The sequence below is a fragment of the Mesoplodon mirus genome, assembly GCF_964341445.2.
Source record: "Mesoplodon mirus genome assembly, chromosome: 4".
Lineage (NCBI taxonomy): Eukaryota > Metazoa > Chordata > Mammalia > Artiodactyla > Ziphiidae > Mesoplodon > Mesoplodon mirus.
This window is the reverse complement of record NC_138979.1, coordinates 38,687,515-38,710,909: the sequence shown is the minus strand read 5'-3', so window position 1 is coordinate 38,710,909 and position 23,395 is coordinate 38,687,515. Positions and strand designations below refer to the sequence as shown.

Genomic DNA, 23,395 nt, shown 5'->3' with positions numbered 1-23,395 from the left:
ACATTGAATACTTACTATGCCCTGGTCTAAGCCTTTTACCTACATCACTTTACTCAGTCCTGCAACCAACTCTGTAAGGTATTCACCATTATTACCTCCATTTTACAGATGCAGAAACAGACCCAGAATGGTTTGGTAACTTGCCCAAGGTATTTTCCAAAGTTCCCTCAGGATAAAAATCATTTGGAGTATTTGTTAAAAGTACCCATTGCCAGACCCCATGCTGTATCTGTGGACTCTGAGCCTCCAGCAGGGAGCCCAGAGGTATAGATTTTCCTTGTACCCCAGGATTTGCTTGTCATCACTGGGAAGTTGAGAGCATCTCAACTTCACATCTCCCCATTTTACATCACATCTCCCCATTTTAAACCTAGCGTTTCCTAGAGATATAACATTCCTTCTATTGCTACCTTTTTTTTTTTTTTTTTTTTTTTTTTGCGGTACGCGGGCCTCTCACTGTTGTGGCCTCTCCCATTGCGGAGCACAGTCTCTGGACGCGCAGGCTCAGCGGCCATGGCTCACGGGCCCAGCCGCTTCGCGGCATGTGGGATCTTCCCGGACCGGGGCACGAACCCGCATCCCCTGCATCGGCAGGCGGACTCTCAGCCACTGCGCCACCAGGGAGGCCCCTATTGCTACCTTTTTAAAAAGAGAAACTTGGATAAATGACCTAGGTGGGGACAAAAGACTGGCATTTCAGATTCCTAAGTTAAGATTCAGGGTTCCCTCTGGACCAGCTTTTTGTTGCTCCAGGAGGCTGTCACCAGGACCCATCAGAGGCCTTCAGAATCCGTTCAATTCATCAGCTATTTATCGAAGGGCTGCAAGGTGCCCCAGCCTCTGCTGGGTGCAGGAGGGAGAAAAACAGGAGACTTGATCTCTTATATCTCAACGGAGAGAGAGACGTACTTCCTTTTCAGGGTGACGCCTGGGTCTTTCCATGTTGGGAGGGAGCAGCTCTTGGCCTCCAGTTTTTCCCCTAGTCTTAAGCATCTTTTGCCACCTTCCAAGCCTCAGGAGCTCCGAACACTTTCAAATTGCAATCATTAGTCAAAGTCTGGGGGATCTTCTCTGGAAAGAGGCACGAGGGGACCTCTAGGAGTGTCGGGAATATTTTCCATCTTGATCTGCACAGTGGTTGCATGGGTGTAAATGCGTAGATTCATCGATTGTGCACTTTCCTGGGTGTATGTTATACCTCATTAGAAATAAAAATAAAAAAGAAGGCAGCTTTATGTGTATTGTTACACAATGGCTTCTGAAACATATTGTTAAAAAAAACAGTGCTAAGCAATATGTATGCTGCCACTGGTATTTTTTAAAAGAGGAAAGTACCTTTTACCACATCTTTTATGCTGTTTGAATTTTGTGCCATGTGCATGAATAACCAACTCAAAAAAAAAAAAACATTTAATGCAGATTTCTGGGCCTGGCCACCATCTTACTGAATAAGCTTCTTTAGGGGTGAAGCCCGGGAATGCCTGTTTCTAACACCCTCTCCAGGTGATTCTTTGTACCCCGTGGGCTGAGAACTCCTGCGTGGGGTTGTGCTGGCCTTCCACTGTTAAAAGGAAGACAGATCCAAGGGGGAGCTTGTCCCGGCTCAGAAGGTCGTGTCCCTCAGGGTTTGTGGGTTAGGAGAGGAGCCGTTCAACTCTCTTAGGAATGTCCAGCCCTCTGAGCTGGCTTTGATAAGCAGGAAGATGTGGAAGAAGTCTATTTTCATTTTCTTTTTTCAACGAACAAAATCCATACTGTCTTCATGCTGGTCTGTCTCGTGCATGCCTCTTGGCAAAGTCCCTCACTTTCCCTGTTAGGTTTTATTTTAAGTTGTCTCCCTGCTGAGTCTGGGGCTGGGCCTTAGAAGGATGTGATGAACCCCTTCATTTGTATGGCCACTACCCTCGTCCTCTTCGCAAAGCTGCTGAGACATAACGTGACTTCACCAACTTCCCAAGGGGACACCAGTTGACATCATCCCTCCCGGGCAGACTGGGCCCAAACACCCTCTCCGTTCAGAAGTCTCCTCTGTATGTTTCTGAATGGGTCTGTCTCCCACGGCACCTGTCCCTACGTCACCAAGAACATTTTATCCTAATCCCACAGAGCATCTTGGCCGTCCCTCTGGACTGAAGTTTGTCTCTCCTTCCCTTCCCCACATTGATAAGGCAGTCCTGTAAATAACATCCGCTTGGTACTTTTCTTAACACCATGAATCATTGTACAAGTGGGTGTAACATCCTATTTTGTAGCCTAAGAATCTAACCCCAAAGAGTATTGCTCTTGCTTTTGTTTACCTGTGTGTGCAAACACAGGTGCTCATATACACCCTGAATATCTGTTTTAATTTCCATGAGTATCCGGATAGGTTTCTCACAACCCATCTTTAAAGGAGCGTTGTACAAGCGTTTGATACATGGTCCCTTCCCTCATGGGCACTACTAATGTCGTGTTTCCTCTAATACTGAGGGGCATCTGGGAACTTCGCTGCAGGCAGCCAGAGAGAAGTCTGCCTGTCTGGCTGAATGTATGTGTCTCTCTCTGCAAACACACACACACACACACACACACACTCACATACACACACACTCCTATACAGTCGTCCCTCAGTATCCTCAGGGGATTGGTTCCAGGATCCCCATGGATACCAAGATCCACAGATGCTCAAGTCCCATATATAAAATGGCATAATATTTGCGTATAACCTATGCACATCCTCCTGTATACTTTAAAACATCTCTAGATTGCCTATAATACCTAATACAAAGTAAATGCTATGTAACTAGTTGCTGGTGCACGGCAAATTCAAGTTTTGCTTTTTGGAACTTTCTGGGATTTTTTTTCTGAATATTTTCAATCTGTATTTGGTTGAATCCACGGATGCAGAACCAGCAGATACAGAGGGCTGGTTGCGTACGTATATATTTCTCTCTCTCTCTCTCTATTAGAGTCTTAACACCCACTTAGTAACCTTCCAGCTCACATTTTCTCCAATATTTGTTGCACCCGAAATGACCAAGTCATCTTACTTCTCTGCCCATAGGCTGCACCTGGGAATTTGGAGCCATGGTAAACTACATCAGGAAGACATATCCCCTGACCCAGCTGGTGGTCGTGGGCTTTAGCCTGGGCGGTAACATCGTGTGTAAATACTTGGGGGAGACCCAGGCCAACCAAGAAAAGGTTCTGTGCTGCGTCAGCGTGTGCCAGGGCTACAGTGCACTGAGGTGAGTGATCCGGGCCACATGTTCCCACTTTTTTCTGCTGTTGGTCCTCCAGTTAGCACTCGTTTATTGAGATGCCCCAGTGCACCAGACATTGGTCCATGAAGAGCAGGGGAAATGCTGGGGCAGACTGAGCAGAAGTTTCTGGGTCTTGGATTCACCTTGTTTTGCTTCCACATCGTACACTGGATTTGTCCTATCAGACCCCTTAAGCCTGGGATATGCAGCTCTATTGGGGGATCAGATCTGTAATTGAATAAGCCAAAGCCCCTCTTAATAGCTGCTGTTCCCCTTTGGAGTCTCTGTGAGATGATTTAATTCTGTTCGTGCTCCAGGAGTTTTGTAGAACTGTGGGTTTATGAAAACAGAGGAGACTTGGTGAACCAGGGTCTGAGAACTGGGCCTTATGACCCCAGATTCCTCCTGTCTACCAAAGAATTGAGTCTCAGGTGGCATCTGGAAGGGGTCTTTAGAAACCATTTAATCCATGCCCTCACTGTCAAATAGTCGTCTCTCTCAGACATCCCAGAGTCACACACAAGAGATGACCTACTGGGTAAAGGTTTACCTCTCCCCTTAGTCTCCCGACAACAGAACCCTAAAGGAGGAGTCCTAGGAGGGCATTATCGTCTTCTCTGACCCCCCACCAGATCAGTGTTGTCCTAGATCACTCCAGGATCACCACACACACATATTCACACACACTCACACACACACACACACACACACACTCATACACACCACACTCACACACACATCTTTCCAGACTCTTTAAATGCATTCATATTTTTTCCTGTACTCACTGCTCATGATAATGTCTTTTGTATTACCAATGGGTATGACTAGTTTATTAAAGAACTCTTGAAATCCAAAATCATACAAAAAAGTAAAAACAAACAAACAAACAAAAAACTCCCTGATTGATCCAGTCTAATGCCAAAGAGTCCTTATAGTTAATAAATGAATCCTTCCTTTTTGCCTCACCTATATCTCTCATGGTGTAGTTTAAACCTATCTTGTCATTTTCTAATGGATAAGGGGCTACGTTATTTCTAAAAATATCTGTTACTGCAATGTGAAGTCAACACATCCAAAGGGCAAATGCAGGCTCAGAATTCAGCCTCTGCCTGAGCCTTAAAGCTGGCCAAAACAGAGAATTTAAATGTACCCAAAAATAGACATGAAAGACATCCCTGCTGGAACCTTTCCTGAGTTCCAGCGCCAGGGCCTAGTCCTCACCTGCAATATGGAGATGACGGTAATAATAAATGGTACCCACCCCATGGCGCCATTGTGAGAGTCAAATGAGTTAATGGGCATGAACTACTTGCGACAGTGCCAGGCATGTAGAAAGTTAAGTCAATAACTGTTAATTATCATCATTATTCATTGTAAAATGAGAAGTGGACTAGATCAGTGGATAACAAAGACCAATCTAGCGAACTAGCGACTGCCTCACTTCATTAAGAATCACTTGGAGGATCGTGTTAGAAATAAACTCATTTTCTTGGGCCCCAGCCCTGGAGATCCTGATTCATGCATCTGCGGCACAGGGCCGGGAATCTGCGTTTGGACACATTTCACAGGTGACTCCTGAGATTTAGCCACGTTTAGCAGTCATTGGGCCTGGGGACCTCAGCGGTCTCTCCAGCTCTAATATTGCAGGACTAAGTTAGTCCCCTCGTCCTCCTGATGGGAATCCTCCCCTTCATTCCTCTCTACACTTTGGTGAGCCAGGACATGTGCCTTTATTTTGGCTTGGCTAAAAATATTCAACTCCCAATTCGTAGCCATTATGTAACCAGAGTTAACCGAAGTCCCATCCTGCCCAGTGACTGGAGTATTAGAGCAATGAACAAAGGGCCCGCCACAGGATCCGAGGGAGCAGGGCCTGGCAGGAGCCCTTGTCACCTGACAAGTGGTCCAGTTTTTGGCAAGGCTTCTAGCATCTGTAAAAATCAGAACCGCTGAAGTCCCCTCCTCAACCAAGTGCTGTCAAATTACTGTGAACACTGACTTTGTGTTCAGAGAGCCCTGGATTTGACACGCAGGAGGATGTAGGTCAAGTTTGTTTTCATTTATTTTTCAACGCGCAGACTCTTCAGTAACAGCCTGATTTCATTTTGCTGCAACAGCGCCATCTGCTGCTGGCCAAGCACACGACTCACGCGTTTGCCGATCCACGGTGTTCAAACCAAGGCAAAGGCTTAAGCTAGGAAACTGACCAACATCTGTGCGGTGCTAAACATTTTGCAGGCGTGGTCTACACCACTTCTCTCTGAGACCTCAAAGATCTTGATACTCATAATCATTGTCACATCTGCCTCCTGCAAAGAGGAGAGAAACAGGCAACTTTATCCTCTAGAGCACAGAGAACTAATGCTAAGGCTAAGATCCTGTGGCCCTACACACAGGAACTGGCAACAGGTCAAGGAGACACCATCGCCCTATGTGCACCCCCAACACTTTAATGAGTTCAGGTCCCCCCAACAGTTTAATGAGATCTACTCGCTAAATGACAGTGGCTTACTTTAAACCAGCATAACCTTTTTTTTCCTGCCAAGGCTTAAGGGCAATGAGCCTTTTCAGCACTGGGATGATGGCAGCCATGCTTCCTATATGCCAAGGTGGAGCGGGGAGGGCTCGTCTGCCTCTGCAGGGGCCACACAGGAGTTCATGCTTCCGGTAAATCCCTCCTCGTTGAGTCTACACAACCGCTTGTCAGTGATCCATCCCCTCCCTCTGGCTTCTCGAACCTTTAGCGCACCTCCCCACTAGCCAGAGCCAGTTCTAGGCTCAGAAGCCAGCGCCTGCTTGCTGTAGTTAGAGCAGTATAGCTGCTGCTAAACTAGCTCACCTTTGATGAGGTGCTGAACCAGTGAAGGAGGGAAACAGATGTCCCAAAACTACATGGTATCCAGCTGACTTAACATGTTGCCTCAGGATAAACAGCAGCCAACTAACTAGCCCTGGAAATGTGTGTGGTCAGACTCAGCCTAACTCTCTGGTTTAATTAATCATTTGAAGCTATCATGAAGACCTTCATTATAAATTCATCCAGTGAACAGCAACCAGACAGAAATGCAAGAGGGAGAAGTAGTGATGCCGAAAGGTTACCCGTGATTAATTCATTCACTGATTCTTTGATTCATTCAGCAAGACACCCTTCTAGGTAATAGGACACAACTGTGAACAAGGCCAACAAATTCCCCACCCTCATGGAGCCTAAAGAAAAGGGAAGGGAAGCTCTTGTGGTCTCATTTCAGGTAAAATCAAGTCGTCATTGCTGAGGAAGCCCTCAACAATCTTACACTGAAGAATCCGCCAATAATAATATGGTTAAATACAAGCATTCTGTTGCAGTTTGGGTGTAAGAGATAGTCTGTATCTGCTTAATGGCAATAGAATGATGTTTACACAGTAGCAAACCAACAAATAAGTGTCACTAATGGTGACATGCTAGGCATATGGATGCCAAGGAAGTCCTCAGTCAAGTGGGGAGTCAGTGGGGAAGGACATTTTTTTTTTTTTTTTTTTTTTTTTTTTGCGGTACACGGGCCTCTCACTGCTGTGGCCTCTCCCGTTGCGGAGCACAGGCTCCGGACGCACAGGCTCAGCGGCCATGGCTCACGGGCCCAGCCGCTCCGCGGCATGTGGGATATTCCCGGACCCGGGCACGGACCCGTATCCCCTGCATCGGCAGGCGGACTCTCAACCACTGCGCCACCAAGGAAGCCCGCTTTACCGTTTTTAAAAGTTTCACACACATGATTTCATACACTCCCATAATAACCCTTCCCCCCACGGCCCCTCCCCCCTTCCCTCTCCCCACGATAACCACTAGTTTATTCTGTGAGTCTGATTCTTTTGTGTTTTATTCACTAGTTTGTTGTATTTTTTAGATTCCACATATAAGTGTTTTCAGGTTTTGCCGTGCACTTATTTTCTCCACACACCCCCTCCCTTTACACACTCCTGTTATTAAGCCAGAAAAACATGCTTGCAGGGTAGGAAGCCGAGTAGCGAATGTGTTCAAATGACAATTAAAGCAGGTCCTGTGATGAAGAGAAGTCCAAGGTGGTGGAAGGAGGGGGTCAGGAGTGTCAGCAACAAAGCCTGTGGCCCCAGAGAGCTTTCTGGCTGGGGCCTCATGTTCAGCAACGTTCAGCTGTTCTGGTGTCTCTACAGGTAGTTTGAGGACCACGCATCCAAGCCCACGTTCCAGCGTAGGGAGCCAGCGCTCTCCAGCGGCAAGAGCTCTGCCTCCTGCCCTCGCCAGCCCCATCCTCTCCTCTCCAGGACGCAGTCCCTCTCACTGTCACTTGTGGTTCTTCCAGGGCCCAGGAAACCTTCATGCAGTGGGATCAGTGCCGGCGCTTCTACAACTTCCTCATGGCCGACAACATGAAGAAGATCATCCTCTCGCACAGGTGCGGGGCCTTCCCTATCCCTTGGGGGACAGTTCCTTTCTGAGCTTATTTCACTAAAAGCCAAAATTCCTCTTTCTCCAGGAAAAAAAAAAAAAAAAAGCGGGGGTGGTACACATTGTCTGCTGACTGTTTTGTGACTTGGTTAGAAACAAACTTGTCCCAAGCTACCAAATTCACCAAATCGCTTTCTGCTTCCATAATTTCAAAAAGTCCAAGAAGAAAGAGAAACCGTTTCCACACCATTCTTTCCCAAATGCGGGCAATCCTGAGGGTGGCTTGTCACTGTTGGGGAGCTTTTCTCCTTAGGATGCTTTTGTGCTTGGGAATCCAGAATCGTTCTCTGCTGGCTCTTGGGGTTCTGACCAAGCAGCAACGTGACAGGAGTACGGCCGCTGATGCCAAGCGTGGTGTCCACACTCTCCATGCTCTGCCTGCCCGTCTCCTGCTCAGAATCCTTTGGTGGGTTAGCCCCTGACAAGTGCTTAGAGCAGCACCTGGTCTTCAGTAGCACTCAAGAAATATTAGTGATGATTTCATCATTGTGATTATTGTTAGCGATACTGGCTCTCCCTCCTCCCCCATGCCTCCCTCCCTCTCCAGCTGGACCAGGCCTCTCAGAGGCCCACGTGCCCTCTGGCCTCTCCCACACCACTTATGCCCTTGCTGAGGACCCTCTTCCCCTCATCTCTGCTTGTCCAAACCCAGCCCATCCTTTTAGTTCCATCTCGGCCATCTGCCTCTGTGAAGCTAGCTCCTCCCCCCACAAGTCGTTTTTCTGCTGCCTCCGCAGTGTGAGTCCCGCATCATGAACTAAACTGGAAAGGACTGGAGGGCTCGGGCATGTTTTGATTCCCCCAGAGCCTGGTACATATTGGGCACTCAAAACGTACAATTTTATGGGGTTTTTGATGCCATCCTAGGAAAAGCAACCTGACTGAATGATCAGTTTCTTATCCTGTTTTTTTCAGTGATTAAAAGAAAATGTACCGCCCACCCGGCCAGCCAAGCATCCCAGATTGGGCTTCCTGTGGGTGGGGTTCACGTGGTGCCTGGGCAAGGCCGGTGCTCGCAGGCCCCTCAGGCTGCCGGGCACATCCCCAGGCCCTGGTGTTGGGTGGGTGGAGGGCACAGGGAGACTTATGTCCCCCGGGCTGGCTGAGTTTCTGCTCAGATCGTGGTGTGTGAGCATCAGTTGTGTGCTGGGCCCTGATTCAGGTGTGGCTCAGCTGAGGTTTGGATGGATCCAGGGGTTTTATGAGGTTCCAGCAGGGGTGAAACCAGGCCATCAGACACCAATTCCAAGTCCTCTGTCTGTCTTCCCATACCTCTGCAATGGAAAGTGAACTCCTTCCTCCCAGGGAACATTTGTTTTGCTACAGGGCCCATAATAGTCTTGCCATTAATAAATTAGTCCAAAAGGTCCATCATGTAATTCTTTTTTTTTTTTTTTAATTTATTTATTTTTGGCTGTGTTGGGTCTTCATTTCTGTGCGAGGGCTTTCTCTAGTTGCAGCGAGTGGGGCCACTCTTCATTGCGGTGCGCGGACCTTTCACTGTCGTGGCCTCTTGTTGCGGAGCACAGGCTCCAGACGCGCAGGCTCAGTAGCTGTGGCTCACGGGCCTAGTTGCTCCGCGGCATGTGGGATCTTCCCAGACCAGGGCTCGAACCCGTGTCCCCTGCATTGGCAGGCAGATTCCTAACCACTGCACCACCAGGGAAGCCCCATCATGTAATTCTTAACAAACTGGCAGAGTCCTCTGCATGTGCTCTCAGTGTATTTACATTTTTTAAATTTACCACAGAAAGCCAAATACCTAGAAATTTTAGGGACACTTTATTATAATTTTTTTCTCTATCAGCATTGTCTTTTCTTTTTTTAAATTTTTTTCTAGTTTTATTGGGACACACTTTAAATTGTGAGTTCTATCCTTTAAGTATATAATCTTCCTAATACTCTTTTGAAGAAAAAATTTAAGAAATCTGTTCCTCTTCTTTGGAAGAGGTTGTGAATGGATACCAGAGCATTTAGTTTCCGTAATGAATTTTTCCCACTGTAGGGCCAAACCTCAAAGCAAACTCAGTCTTCCTTCAGCTGTGTGAGTGAGAGCCCTTGCTGGGAATGGACGTGTAAATGTGCACATTTTGATCTCTGCCTTTGTTGTCATCCTCTTCAGATGGATCATTTTCATACTGGAAATAATTACTCTTCTGAGTATACGTTAGCTTTTTAGCTAACATATTGGAGGGCTGTTGATTTGCCCAAATGCTGAATGAGTTAACCGTTATCTTCCTTGTTAAGTGACACAAAGGGCTCATAAAGAGAAAGGGGTTCTGCTAAAGGCGGCGGTGTCAACACCAGTGTAAAGATGGGGCCTCCACAACTTTAGACTAAGGCCCCCCACTGTTTGGCTGACAGCCCACCACAGGCCACAGAGCCCATCCTGAGACCTCTCTGCAGGGCCAGTTTTGTAATAGTCACCTAGGCTCAAACACAATCTTCAGTTTGTCTAGCTGCCCCTTAGAGAGGGGCAAGGAAAATAAGGTCTTGCTGTTGATCCTTCTTCAGTTATTCAAAAGTCAATAGTGCAAGCCCATCCTCTGGGACATTCTGAAAGCTGAAGGGATTTATTTCTAAGTTACACGCAGACGCTATGTCAGAGACCCTCTCTGGCTTGCCTCTGGGCAAGGAAGTAGGCTCGGCTGTGGTTGTTTATCATGTGCTTTAAAAAAATTTTTTTTCCGGCTTTACTGAGTTATGATTGACAAAATTGTAAGATATTTCATTGTACAGTGTGATGATTTGGTTTATCATCTGCTTTTCATTCTCTGTTTGCTTCTTGTCTCATTGTAGGCAAGCTCTTTTTGGAGACCATGTTAAGAAACCTCAGAGCCTGGAGGACACAGACTTGAGCCGCCTCTACACAGCCACATCCCTGATGCAGATCGACGACAATGTGATGAGGTGTGCCCATGCTCTGGGGCAGGGTGCCAGGCGGGAGGTAGCAGGCCGTTGCTGCCCAGCGCCAGGGGTTTCCTCTGCCCACTTTAGTGTTAAGGGTTTTGGTTGTTTTTTTTTTTTTTAATGTCCACTGTTTAAAAACTGAAGATTTCACAGAGAAATCCAAATTTCTAATGTCTCTTAAAAAAATAGGAAGAGGACTTCCCTGGCGGTCCAGTGGTTAGGACTCAGCTCTTCAAATGCAGGGGGTGTGGGTTAGATCCCTGGTCAGGAAACTAGGATCCCACATGCCACATGGCATGGAATGGCCAAAAAATGTAAAAAAAAAAAAAAAAATAGGAAGAGGCTCTGACCACTCGTTCTACATTCCTGCATGGCCAACTGAGCTTGAACTGGGGAGCTGGGGTATGCGTGCCCTAGTTGTCCACAGTCCTCAACACCGGGTCAGGGATCAGATATCACATAAACTGCATGTGGCAATGGAGTAAAAGGAGAAGGAAAATATTTATTGTACCTGCCTATGTCTCTATCGAAAGTAGGAAAACCAAAAATAGACCAAAAGAGCTGTGTGTTACAAGATAAATGGACAGAGCCTCTTCCTTTAGGGGCGTAAAGACTCTCCTTTGAGTGTAATATGCAAACCCCGCCCACTTCACTCAGTTGCCCTTTCCCTGCCGCCCCTCCAGGCCTCTCCAGGCACCTGAGGTCACCACACTGACAGTGTCCTCTTTCCTGGCACCAGTAGTTTCTGATTGAGGTTAGCATTATCTGGAAAAGGTAAAGTTAATCTCTGACCTCATCGTTCTCTTGAAAAAGCCATCCTTTTTATTTAGAGATCACTTGATACCTTCAGGTGTGGCCTAAAGCAAGCTAGTGTTCATCCAATAGATGGGGACATATTGACCTGAGAGTATGAGATCTGTATTTACCTTCCTTATGCGATTTTAGTAGCCTTCTTACACCAAGTAACTTTGAAATATGCTCATGAACAGTTTCTCAAAGGAAATGGAGATTGGGAAATTGCTGGCACGTTCAGAAGGTGAGAATGAATTATACCCACCCTCACTTACGATGGGGTGTGCAACTTTACTGTGGTGCAGACACTACACTAATGAGAAAAAAAAAAACTTACTTAAATATCATTCATCTTCTAAATTTTTTTAAGCCCAAAAGAGAGTGTTCTTCAACTCTTCCTAAAACTCTTCCTTTTTAATAGCGCTAGATAGTAGCAGTTTTCATGATCATAACCAGTTTGGGCAGCCTCCTCATCAACCTGCCACCCGTAATACTGGAGGATGAGAGTGTCTTCCTGGCCCACTGAGACCTCAGAGGGGCTGATTTCATGGAGACAAATGTCCTAGAGATGATTTCTGCACTCAGCCTCCTCCCTGTCAAGTTTGGCCCAAATAGTCCAACCTGAGGGTCCTTCACTGGCAGAGATGTCTAAGGAGCCTGGGAGTGGAAGAGATCCACAGCTACAGGGGAGCCAAGATGCCCTGAACACCCCAGTCAGGACAAAAAAAACCCTACTGTTCACAAACCAGAGGCCTTAATCTGTGTCAGAAAGAAATGAGGTTTCCAGAGATCCTCTGACCTGGGGTTGACTCTGTCTCCTGGTGTCAGAGCTCCAGGCTGAATCGTGCCGGCCTCTCAGAGCACAGGGCAGGGCAAAGCTGCAGGACCTGCCCACTGGAGCACTGAAGGGTTTGTTAATGTCAGTGTGTCTCTGACTACTGCTCCATGGAGGACAGAGTCGGTAACTTTGAATCCCTGTCTCATTTCTGTTATCCAGTATATATTTCATTCCAGTTCACAGTGGTCCAGATCACTCTGCCAGGAAGAATTCTGTTGAAAGCAAAGTTCTAGTAAATGTCTTCGAATTGCAGTTTCTTAGTGTCTACAGTGACATCTGGTTTTATGCTGCCTCAAAAAGATGTAACATCCGCTAATAACTACAGATAACACTTACTGAGTAATTACTCTGGGCCAGTCACTGTGCTAATAAAATGTCACTTTAATGTCATAAATCTCACATTAAAGAAGCTTCTGTCCCTAGCTCCATTTTACAGAGGAGAAGCTCAGAGAGGTTAAACCCTTTGCCTAAGGTCCATGGTCAGTGAGTGACAGAGCCAGGATTTGAAGCCAGATGCCAAAGCTGGGTGCTCTTAACCCTTAACTCTGGTACCTGTGTATATTCTACTGATATAATGAGCTAGTGTGAGAACTGGCACAGTAATAAAATCAATTCAACATTCCAATCTTATTTCAGGTGTTGTTTTGTCTTTTTCCTTTGTGTGTTTGTGTCCCAGGAAGTTTCATGGCTATAACTCCCTAAAGGAATATTACGAGGAAGAAAGCTGCATGAGGTACCTGCACAGGGTGAGTGACCACATCAACTCAGGGAGCAGCATCTCAGAGTTAGTATCGCCCCATCCAGCTCCACCCGTGATATAACAAGCATCCCTCCTAAGCTTCCCTGGTGGAAGCTCTCCCAGCATCTGGCTGTAACTGCTCTAGTTGTTGACTTGGGTTTATTATTGAACCAAACTTTGCCCCTCTGTGACCTCCATATAATAATCCCAGAGCTGCCCCTTAGTGCAGTGAAAGCCCTTAAAATCACTGCCGCACCAATTTTTTTCTTAGTCTTCCTTTGACTGTATAATCCTGCCTGGTTCCTACCATGGTTCCTCACAGGAAGTCCGTGTAGATCTCTTATAATCCTAGACCCTGTTTTGGTCATCGTGTATTTTGTTGGTGTGGTGCCTAGGACTGAACTCAAAATTCCTGCCATGATCTGGCAAGCACAGAGTAAAACAGATGCATTTCTTTATCAGAATGATAGAGGAGCATGTCTTTTGTCGAAGTAGACTTATATTAATGCAGTAGGTTAGTCGAAGTAGGTTTACATTAATGCAGGTGTGAGCAGCTACAATAAACTTTGTATTAAATTAAGCTTGTGATAATAAATAAATAAATAAATAAATAAATAAATAAATAAATAAGCTTGTGGCCAATCATAACCCCCATGTTTTTTACCTGAACCACCACCAAATCAGTCTCTCCCCTTCTGTCTTTGAACAATTGCTCTTTCTACTCAAACACAGGACTTCCCATTTATCCCTATCAATGTCCACCTGTTGTTTGGCCCACCACTCCCCCAGCTTAAGCATACCGTTATGAATGGCAGTTCTGCCTTCGTGTCATATCGGCCACCCCTCCTACTTTAGCATCATCATCCAGGCTTTTCATGTCTTCATTTAAGCCATTACAGAAACGTGAAGCTGTGAGCTGTGAGCCAGTGTCAGGGGTTTCCAGGTGAGGCAACGAGTCATTAACGTTCCTGGGCATGGCTGTTCAGTAATGTCTGAGCACCCCCATCAGCACCACCTCTGCTAAAATGAAAAAGGACACTTACTGGCTGTATTGATAACTGCATGTTGAATGCAAAGCTGCCAAGAGCTTCCCGATATCCACCAGCCTGCTCCTGTTTTCAACCTTTAGATTCTTCTAGAAAGCCTCCTTTGTCTGGAGTGGAGCACACTCCTTTTTTCTTCCCCACCATATAAATTGAATGAATATGTACATAACTCTGTAAAGTCATTTTTCGGAAAGGTATGGCTAATCTGAGACACTGTGCGGGCAATCAGAAATATTTTGCCAGTGAGTATTGTAGAGTCTTTACCCTTGCTCCATCAGAGCACGTGGGTCACCTAGGACACCGAGCTTGGCTCCTGCACATGCCTGCCAGGGCTGTGATCACAGCAGCAGTTATCATTCCTGCCACCACCAGGAAATACGGGGTGTCCTTAGTCCACATGTTCAGGAAACTGAGCACTGACCCTCTTCCCTTTGCTTCAGAGACATATCCAGTAGTGTATTTGAGCCTTGGATCAATGGGGTCTAAAAAAAGAGAACTGATCATTTAATTCTGCTTTATTTTCTTGTTTCAGATTTATGTACCTCTCATGTTGGTGAACGCAGCCGATGACCCCTTGGTGCATGAAAGTCTTCTAACCATTCCAAAATCTCTTTCAGGTAAGTGTTTCTTCCTGCTGCTCCCTCAACCACTCAGCAAATTGCCACAGTATGTCACCTTCATCGTGCTGTCATATCCTGGCGATCAGGGTATCTCTTGGCAGTATTCTTATTTATTCTAGCCTGATAGTTCTGGGGCTATGATGGAGCCTGGGTGGAGCCTTTTCATGTTCTGTCCTGGTGCAAGAGACAGGATCATCCTTTATATCCATAGCCAAGAGGTTTGGGGAGTCCCCTGGTGTTCTGTGAAATTATGGCCTCAGGGATGTGGCTCCATGAAGTCTTGAGAGTTTGACTTAAAGAGATATTTAGACTTAAAATTTGACCTGAAAAGCAAAACAAAAAAGCCAGTTCTGCTACCTCTTGTGACAGACAGCCTCCCCATCTGCTTTGAGGATAAAAATATAAGCAACTGACAAAGCAAAGAAGGTTGTTCATGAGAATGTTATCTTGCCTCAGGCTTGCACGGCCTCACACCATGCTAGGTAGGAGCTATGGGAGAAACTAGAAAGAGGGTAACGGAAGGAAACACTTGGGTCACAATCTAAAGTTACTTTGCATTGTACCTAATCTCCTCCCTTCCCAGTCCTCTGTGATTACGTTTCCTCTTATAAATACCATATGTTAACCAGGGGGAAAAGGGGTACTTCTGATTGTCTCATGACCCCAAGTTAAAGAGTAGATAACATAGCAAGCAGATAAAGGACCCACGCCAAGACAGAGCTCCGTTCTCTGCTCAGAGTGAATGCATGTGTCGCAGATGCATTATGTGATAAAAAGCTATGTGTCAATCGTCTATCAAACCACAGGCTCCCTACACAAAAGCAGCCACGTGGGCTGCAGCGAAAGGAAGCAGCCATGCTGGTTTCCTTCTGCATATCTAAAGTAACATCCATAGCAGTAACGCTGTCACACAGAAACTTACAAAATAGCAGCCAAAAGGGAAGAATAAAGGGGGTCAGACAAGAAAAGAGCCCTTGCAGAGCCAGAAATGTGAGTGCCAGGAAGTGCCTCAGAGGCCTGGAGCAGCCAGCAAGGGACCCGTTGTCACTTATGCCCCTGGGAAGAGAGATGCTCCCTGTGGTACCTGACTGTACCTGGCTGCCCATTTTGCACACATCTTCGGTAATGGCTTTACCAGACCATGCGGGACTAACTTAAACGTGGACTCATAAAGTCAAGCTCCAGGTTAATAATTCTCAAATGGCCGTTTAGCACGTGCCATTGAGAGCTTGGCCGTCTTTTAATGCAACTTGCAGCTTTATGTTTTAGCCTTGAAAAATAAAGTTCTGTAATGGAAAATCATTGACTCCATTGAATTCATCTGGTTCTCTAGTAAATAAGAGTGTAAGTGTTATGAATCCCTCCTCAAAGCCTGGTCCCCACCAGTAGCATCGGCATCACCCGGGAGCTTGTCAGAAATACAGAATCTGGGGACTTCCCTGGTGGCGAAGTGGTTAAGACTCCACGCTCCCAATGCAGGGGGCCTGGGTTCCATGCCTGGTCGGGGAACTAGATCCTGCACACTGCAGCTAAGAGCCTGCATGCCACAACTAAAGATCCCACATGCCGCAACTAAGACCCAATGCAGCCAAATAAATAAATAAATATCTTTTAAAAAAAGAAATGCAGAATCTCAGCTCCTTCCCCAGGCCAGTTAAAGCCGAATCTGCATTTTAAGGCAGTCTCCCAGGTGATTTGGATACACGAAGTTGGGAGGTACTTGGCTGTACAATTAAGTCAGCTGGGGAGTTTTAGCAACACCAATGCCTGGGTCCTCCCTCTCACCTACCACCCCCCAACTCCACCCCACCCCCACCCTCAAATCAGAATCTCATTGGTCTGGATGCAACATAGGGAATCATAAAAAAAACCCAGGTGATTCTAATATGCAGCCAAGTTTGAGAACCACTTAGAGTTTTAAGGATCTCCTAAGGCGCTACCCATTCTGCTCCAAAGCCAAGCTGCTATTCCAAAACCTGCTAGGTCCCACCATCTTGCCTGCCCCCACCAAATCTCCCTCCTGCTTTGGTGAATGAGGCAGAGGGAGTAGAAATCAGATGCCCACTTAGGTGACACCTTTGCCTGTGGGGAAAGCCTGGGCCGCCCTAGCCAGTTCACTTTTGCACCTCCTGCCCTGGAGCTGGTCAGAGAACAGTGACTCACTCAGCTGCCTTTCTCCTGCAGAGAAACGGGAGAACGTCATGTTTGTGCTGCCCCTGCACGGGGGCCACCTGGGCTTCTTTGAGGGGTCTGTGCTGTTCCCCGAGCCCCTGACATGGATGGATAAGCTGGTGGTGGAGTACGCCAACGCCATTTGCCAGTGGGAACGTAACAAGTCGCAGTGCTCTGACACGGAACAGGTGGAGGCCGACCTGGAGTGAGGCAGCCCCCGGACTCTGGTGCGCGCCAGCTGCCCTGGTCACCGGCTGTTTCAGGTCTCCCATCTCCCTCAGTGACCTGGATCTGACCTCACACCATCAACGGGGACCACCCACTAGACACACCTGACTTGAAGTAGGTGGCCGTCCCTGGGAGCTCCAGGCAATTTTGTGCTTAGTTACTGGTTTTCTCCACTGCATTGTTAGCCATGGTGACAAGCAACAGAGTTTTCACCCTCCTGTCTGGTGTCAGCATCTGCTTGCTTTCAAGCCAATTACATCCAGTTTCCCTATTAAAAATGTGTCTGAACAGCAGTTTTGCTTTGCCAATCAGAAGGCTTTTCCCCAAGAGCAGTGAAGGATGTATTTTATTTTGTGGTGGTGTATGTGTCCTGACGTAGACCCTAAAAAGAGCCAATGCTATAGATGCAGCTCAGCTTGGGAGCGGGGGACCCTGGGCCTCCCAGGCCAAGACTGTGGCCTCCTACATAGCAAAGAAAATTCCCTTGAGTCACAAACCAAGTTTCTCCCTCACTGTCCTCTAAGACAGTTTTCCCACAGGTTGCTTATGATGAGAGTTACCTGGGGCGCTTGTTACAAATTCAGCCTCCCAGGTCCCTCCCCTTGGAGAAGCTGTTTCAGTGGGTCTGGGAAGGGGCCTGGGGATTCTAATTTTTGACAAGTGCCCCAGGTGATTCTCCTCACCAGGCAAATTTGAGAAGCACGGTTGTGCAGAGCCTTTAAATTAGAAACATCTCGGTAGTTTGTGTTGTTGAAATTCGTAGTCAGAGTTATCTCTTAGATCCCAGGAGCCTCCAAAGCTGCAAGGCCTGTCGTGTACGGCTGCCCTGGTGCGATCGCTATGTGATGTCTCAGAAAGGGCTTGGGCTGGGGGTGAAGACTTCAGGCCATGCCTGACTCTGCCTCTCACTGGCTATATGACCCTGGAAAAGTCCCTTTCACCTGTAAAATGGGGGACTTGGGCCAGGTAGATTGCCGATATCGCTACCAGTTCTAAAGTTCAATGACAAACTCAGTTTACTGAGGTTTGAGAGAACACCTCTCCAGGGGAGCCTGAGAGCTATTCTAAGCATGTAGACGTCATCATTTGTCTTTCTTTTTTTTTCTGTCCCTCATTTCATATAAAGAGGGGTTTTTTTGGTGTGTTTTTTTTTTTAAAGCACTCAGTTATAATTTTATTTTTTTAACCCAGGTCTCTCTAACTCTGGCTTTTGATACCAAACAATTCAAAAGTTGGATCTGAGTTTGGAGAAATATCTTTCTAACTGAAGAGGGTGTGATTTTGAAACCAGATTTTGTAATGTAATAGCTCATATTTGTAGCGTGTTGGATAGATCTTTCCAGAGTGTTATCTTCTCAAATGAAAAGTAACTCTACATTTCAAGTACTCCTTTCCTCCAATCCTGTGGTACTTGAATATCTAAAATTCCTGCACTTTGAAAAATCAGCAGTTGCTATCTGGAACTAAACAGAATTACAAGTGAAATGACCTAGATACTTTAAAAAAAAAAAAAATTTCCCGGCTTCCTCTCCTTTGCTATAGGACAGACAGGAATGTAAATAGTGGGTCTGTATATGGATGTTTAAGGGGTAAAGGGAGCCACCTGAGGGCCTGGATGCAGCCCCTCATGGCCGCAGGTGGATGTAGTTTGGGCATCGGTCCAAGTCATGTGACAGTAACGTCTGTAACCTGAAGAAGTTGTTTTCTGACAATCACCAGATCATCCTAAATAATAACATCAAAAACAGCCGTATCTGAAGAGACTGAGACTTCTATGGTCTCGGCTTTGCTTCGGTACAATTTCTCCCACACACCAAATTCATCATTGTGACTTTCCCCCCAAGTTGTTACTTTTCAAATGCTTTTCTTTTTCATGTTCTTTTAGTACAAATTGGCACTTTATCATTTCCCCTCAATTTCGAAGCTAGTCTCTCCCCTCTGTTACTTTTCCCTCCAACCAACAACCACAGCTATAATCTAGAAGGTTCATGGTCATATATCCTGCTACAACCTTCATGTCTCAAGACCTTTTTTTGTGAAATTAGATGAACGAAGCAATAACTTAATGGGGTTGAATCACCATCCCAGGAAGCAAGAGGCTCCTTTTCATTTGCCTTAGGTCACATCCCTTGATCTATTCCGACAAAGTAGTGGCCAGGTACTAGCTCCATTCAGGAGGAGAAAACAGTCCTGTTGTCACACACTTGGTGGGGATGGGGGCAGAAGTCCTTGGAGCCTGGTGTGCACAGCAGTTCTGGTGGCCCACGGAGGAGAGGCAGGGCTCGGGGCACAGCCTTTGTTGCCACATAACCGGAATTTACCCCACGGGACTGTGGAGACCACGTCCCAGCTGAAATCTTTTTAGTGTGTAACTCTGAATGGCACTTACATTCCATTTTGGCTCACATGAAATCAACTGAAGGCCTCTGTTCAAGCTTCAGGATCTCAGGCATGGAAATAAGAGTGTAACTGTGGCTATCTTACAGGAAAATTCTTGTTTGTCCCTGAATGAGAGCACAGAGGCATTGAATTTACAGAGATGCGAGCTCGCCTAATAAACAAGGGAGCAGCATTTTATATGTAGGTCAGCTTTTTCCTTCCTCCAGCTTTCCCTGCTTTTCGTTCGTTCCTGATGATAATGTGAGGGCTCTTCTTGCTACTGAGGTCCTCTTGGGCTAAAACAAGGCAGAATTTTCAAAGAGTATTTGAATATTATATTTTAAAATCAGGTTAAAAATACAATAAAATCAGGTTAAGGATATAAATTGCAGAGACCTAGACAGTTCTATCACAGGAAGAACATGTTAAAAACCAAGCAGGGTGGGCTTCCCTAGTGGCGCAGTGGTTGAGAGTCCGCCTGCCGATGCAGGAGACACAGGTTCGTGCCCTGGTCTGGGAAGATCCCACATGCCGCGGAGCGGCTGGGCCCGTGAGCCATGGCCGCTGAGCCTGCGCGTCCGGAGCCTGTGCTCCGCAACGGGAGAGGCCACAACAGTGAGAGGCCCGCGTACCACAAAAAAAAAAAAAAAAAGACCAAGCAGGTTTTTAACAATTCTCTGGGTTGTTCTCCCTGCCTCTAAACAGTTTGAAGACAGTGATGAAGATCCCAGTCAAGTCAGGATTATCTGACTTGAAAAAATGGTCTCAAGTCTCCTTGATGCATTTATGTTAGTAGGGAGTTTAACAGACTTGAGGAAAACCTCTTACCTTCCCGCCCGTGAGTTTGCACCAGTGATTCCAGAGCAGAAGGAAGGCAGAAAGTTGTTTGTTGTCACTATATTCTTTGAACCTCCCCGCAGCGTTTTACACATGAGAGTGGGACTATATCTGCAAGGGGAGCGTCCCTTTCTTGATATGGTGTTAGGGAACCAGGGTTTGGGAGACTTGGATTCTTGTCCTATCTCTAATTCACATTGGTTTGTGGGCCATCACTTCACCTCTCCGAGCCCCAATTACCTCATCTTAGACCATCTCTAAGTCTACTTCATCTACTTACACGTCATTTGCCAGAACATTCCCACTGGCCTTCTTACAGCCTTTGCAAGTGGAAACAGATAAGTCAAGACTTCGGGCTTATCTTGAGGGGACTTGGAGAGAGGGAGCTACTGCATTCAGCCTTTGTTGGTGAAGACCCTTGATTTTGCCCAAAGCCCTGTGTCTCTGACTGGCTTCTCTTCAGAGCCTCCATTGTCATCTCAATATTCTTTCTGTACTGAGGGTGGTCTTATGACTGGGACAGGTGCTGACCGTTGGAACGAGGTGAATATCCCCATCCTTCTGTGTGACTTGGGCAAGCTTTGAGAATTCCCAGGGCAGAAACCCTTCCTGCTCAGACTTTCATTCTAAAACTACAGTCTTCATTAAAGCCGAACTTTCTGGGTAGCTGAGCTTATATGCCTGGCATCTGAATGAGAGCTCTCTTTGTCACTGTGTGGCTTGAGATCCGTTTTGCCAGCTCCGGGGAAACAATACGTGTGTTCTTGTTTGTGTTTGCTGGGCAAGCAGATGTCTGAGCTGTGAGAGGCTTTTCTTTTCCCATGGCATTGCTTCTGACTTAGCGCTAAAGTGAAGATCACTGAAACATCACGTTGAGTTGAAAACTCAGGTCTTTGTCGTCTGAGGCAGGACAGGAGAGTTATTAAGAAGCATTTCACTGCAGCATCCGCTCACAATATCATCTGGAATTGTTCTCTTTGCCCAGAAAGCCTTAACTTGCCTCTAGAATATCCCCTGGTGGTACAACACTATTGTGGCTTTGGAATTCAAATTATTCTGCTGTAGAAGTCTGAAGCAAAGCTACAGCAAAACCGGCAAATGTCTCCATGTGGCCTGTACGCTCCTTATTACATTAGGTGTCCCCCACCCCTTGACAATAAGAGCAATCCAGAACTGGCCAAACACCTCATCTCTGACGCCTTTCTTCCTTCTTGGCCTCACTCTGTTTTTCAGAGCCACTTTGGATGCTTCAAAAAACCATGAAAAGTGGCCTGCCTTTGGTATTTAGAGGCCAAGCAATTGGGGGAAAGGTTTCCTTCTCCCCCCTGTTATCAAAGCAGAGGGAAGTGCCCCCTCTTCATAAACTAGGATTGCTTTTGCCAAATTATATTTGAAGGGGAACGGGCCCGTACTCGCAGTGAGAACTGGGATGCTATCCAAAACTACAGCTGCTTCCTCTTGCCTGTGTCACTGCTACAACTGCCTCCGGACACTGTAGCCCAGGCATCCCCCCGCAGTGGCCCTTGGAAGCAGGCTGCAGAGCCCAGCTCGCCAGCCATTCTCAGACCCCAGACGGTAGACAGCTGCCCCTTTTGAAGGAGTCAGCCCCCTACACACACCATGTTTTCTGAACCGTTTTTCCTAGCATGTATTGTGGGTAAAACATTCACCTATCTCTAATGAATAAGCTGAAGTTAATCTCCAAGCAGTGAATTAAGTCCTTTAACTCGACTCCTGTCAGTTAGTAATAAAACCTATAACCTGCCGTCTCCCCGTCCTGGTCCCCATTAGCCAAGAAATCTGTCGCCGTAAGTTGGGGACAGTCCACGTACAGCACCTGCAGAAATACCCTTCATCTCAATAGGCATTCTCCTTCCAGACCACCCACATGGAGCAGCCAACAGTCACCTAGAATAATTGCTGAGCCCTCAGTCCTAGCGCCAGCCACTCCCTCCCAGCGGGTGGACCGAGTTCCTGGGTGTGGGAGTTAGGTTTGGTTTGGTTTTTGTTTTGGCCTCTTTAGTTTTCCTAAAGCACAAGTCCGTGTAGAATCCTGTCACCTCTCCACACCAATTTCAGATGGTCTGGGTCTCTCCCACTGCCTCAGGAAGACCTTCACTGTACCTGAGCTTTTGACTTCTGCCACTGCAGCTGCCTTAGCGACACCAGGGGCTGGGGGCGTGGAGGGGGGAGCCAGTTTGCATCTCCCCCTTTCCTGGTTAGACTTCCACGAACCACATTCTTCTGTTGGCAGATCTGCTTCCAGATTGATTTTTGAGAACCATCACTTTCACATTCCTAATTTTTGTTTGATTTTTTTTTTTTTTGGACCTTCTGAAACTTCAAATGCTGCCCTAAAGATAATGTATTTTTGAGTTTGTGTTCTGAAAGCCTCCGTGCTGGTGGACTGGGGGTGGGGGAGGCGGAATACAGGATCCTCCAGCACTGAGGTGTTTAAGATTTGCAACTAGCAATGCAATTTTTTCTAAATATGAGGATATTTACCTTTATTAAGAAATTATACTAAACAGTGGTGTCCTTGATCATTTTATGTTCTCATATTACTTTTGGTTCTGTTTTGATTCTGTGTGGTGGTAAACAAAGATCATTACAAACAAAAACTGTAATTTTGTTATCTTTGATTCAATGGAATTTCTTTACTTAAAAAAATAAAAGACTAAAAATGTGGCGTGGCTGTGCGTCCTTTGTAGTGGAGATTTTCTATCTAAAAGGATTCTTCCTGTGTCTTCACCGAAGCGCGAGCTTGAAAGAAATGGGCAAAACACCAAGTTCTCATCACAACTGATTTTAACCCAGCCTTGCAAATACCAAAGAAATGAGCAGCCCACAGGTGTCTTTACAAGCCCATCCTCTCCAGGAAGAAAGCCAAGGCCTGGGAAGAGTGAGATATCAGCATTTTAAATACTTGCTCTATAAAGTGAACCATGTAGACAGAATGTAAGGTGAGATGTAAATGGTGGTTGCCACGCATGAGTCCCATCCTTTTCTAATAGTGTTCTTTGAGAAGACTGGGTGAACGTGACCTAAATTAAGGTTATACTGGGTTGGTTGAGTAATGGTGGTGTTTTCTTCTTCTTTGCATCTGTCTGAAAGCAAGCTAAGGGTC

At 46.4% G+C, this 23,395-nt stretch overlaps 1 protein-coding gene across 2 annotated transcripts in view; it reads left to right on the top strand.

Annotated features, from left to right (window-relative positions):
• The window catches only part of ABHD2 (abhydrolase domain containing 2, acylglycerol lipase), a 102,037-nt gene extending 79,076 nt beyond the window's left edge, over nucleotides 1-22,961 (top strand). For both annotated transcript variants that reach the window (XM_082616659.1, XM_082616660.1), the window contains 6 exons: nucleotides 3,044-3,227; nucleotides 7,562-7,654; nucleotides 10,507-10,617; nucleotides 12,924-12,993; nucleotides 14,565-14,649; nucleotides 16,837-22,961. In XM_082616659.1, coding sequence (XP_082472785.1) covers nucleotides 3,044-3,227; nucleotides 7,562-7,654; nucleotides 10,507-10,617; nucleotides 12,924-12,993; nucleotides 14,565-14,649; nucleotides 16,837-17,033 — 740 coding nt within the window. In that variant the 3' untranslated portion in view covers nucleotides 17,034-22,961. The remainder of the gene's footprint in view (nucleotides 1-3,043; nucleotides 3,228-7,561; nucleotides 7,655-10,506; nucleotides 10,618-12,923; nucleotides 12,994-14,564; nucleotides 14,650-16,836) is intronic.
• The last annotated feature ends 434 nt before the right edge of the window (nucleotides 22,962-23,395 follow it).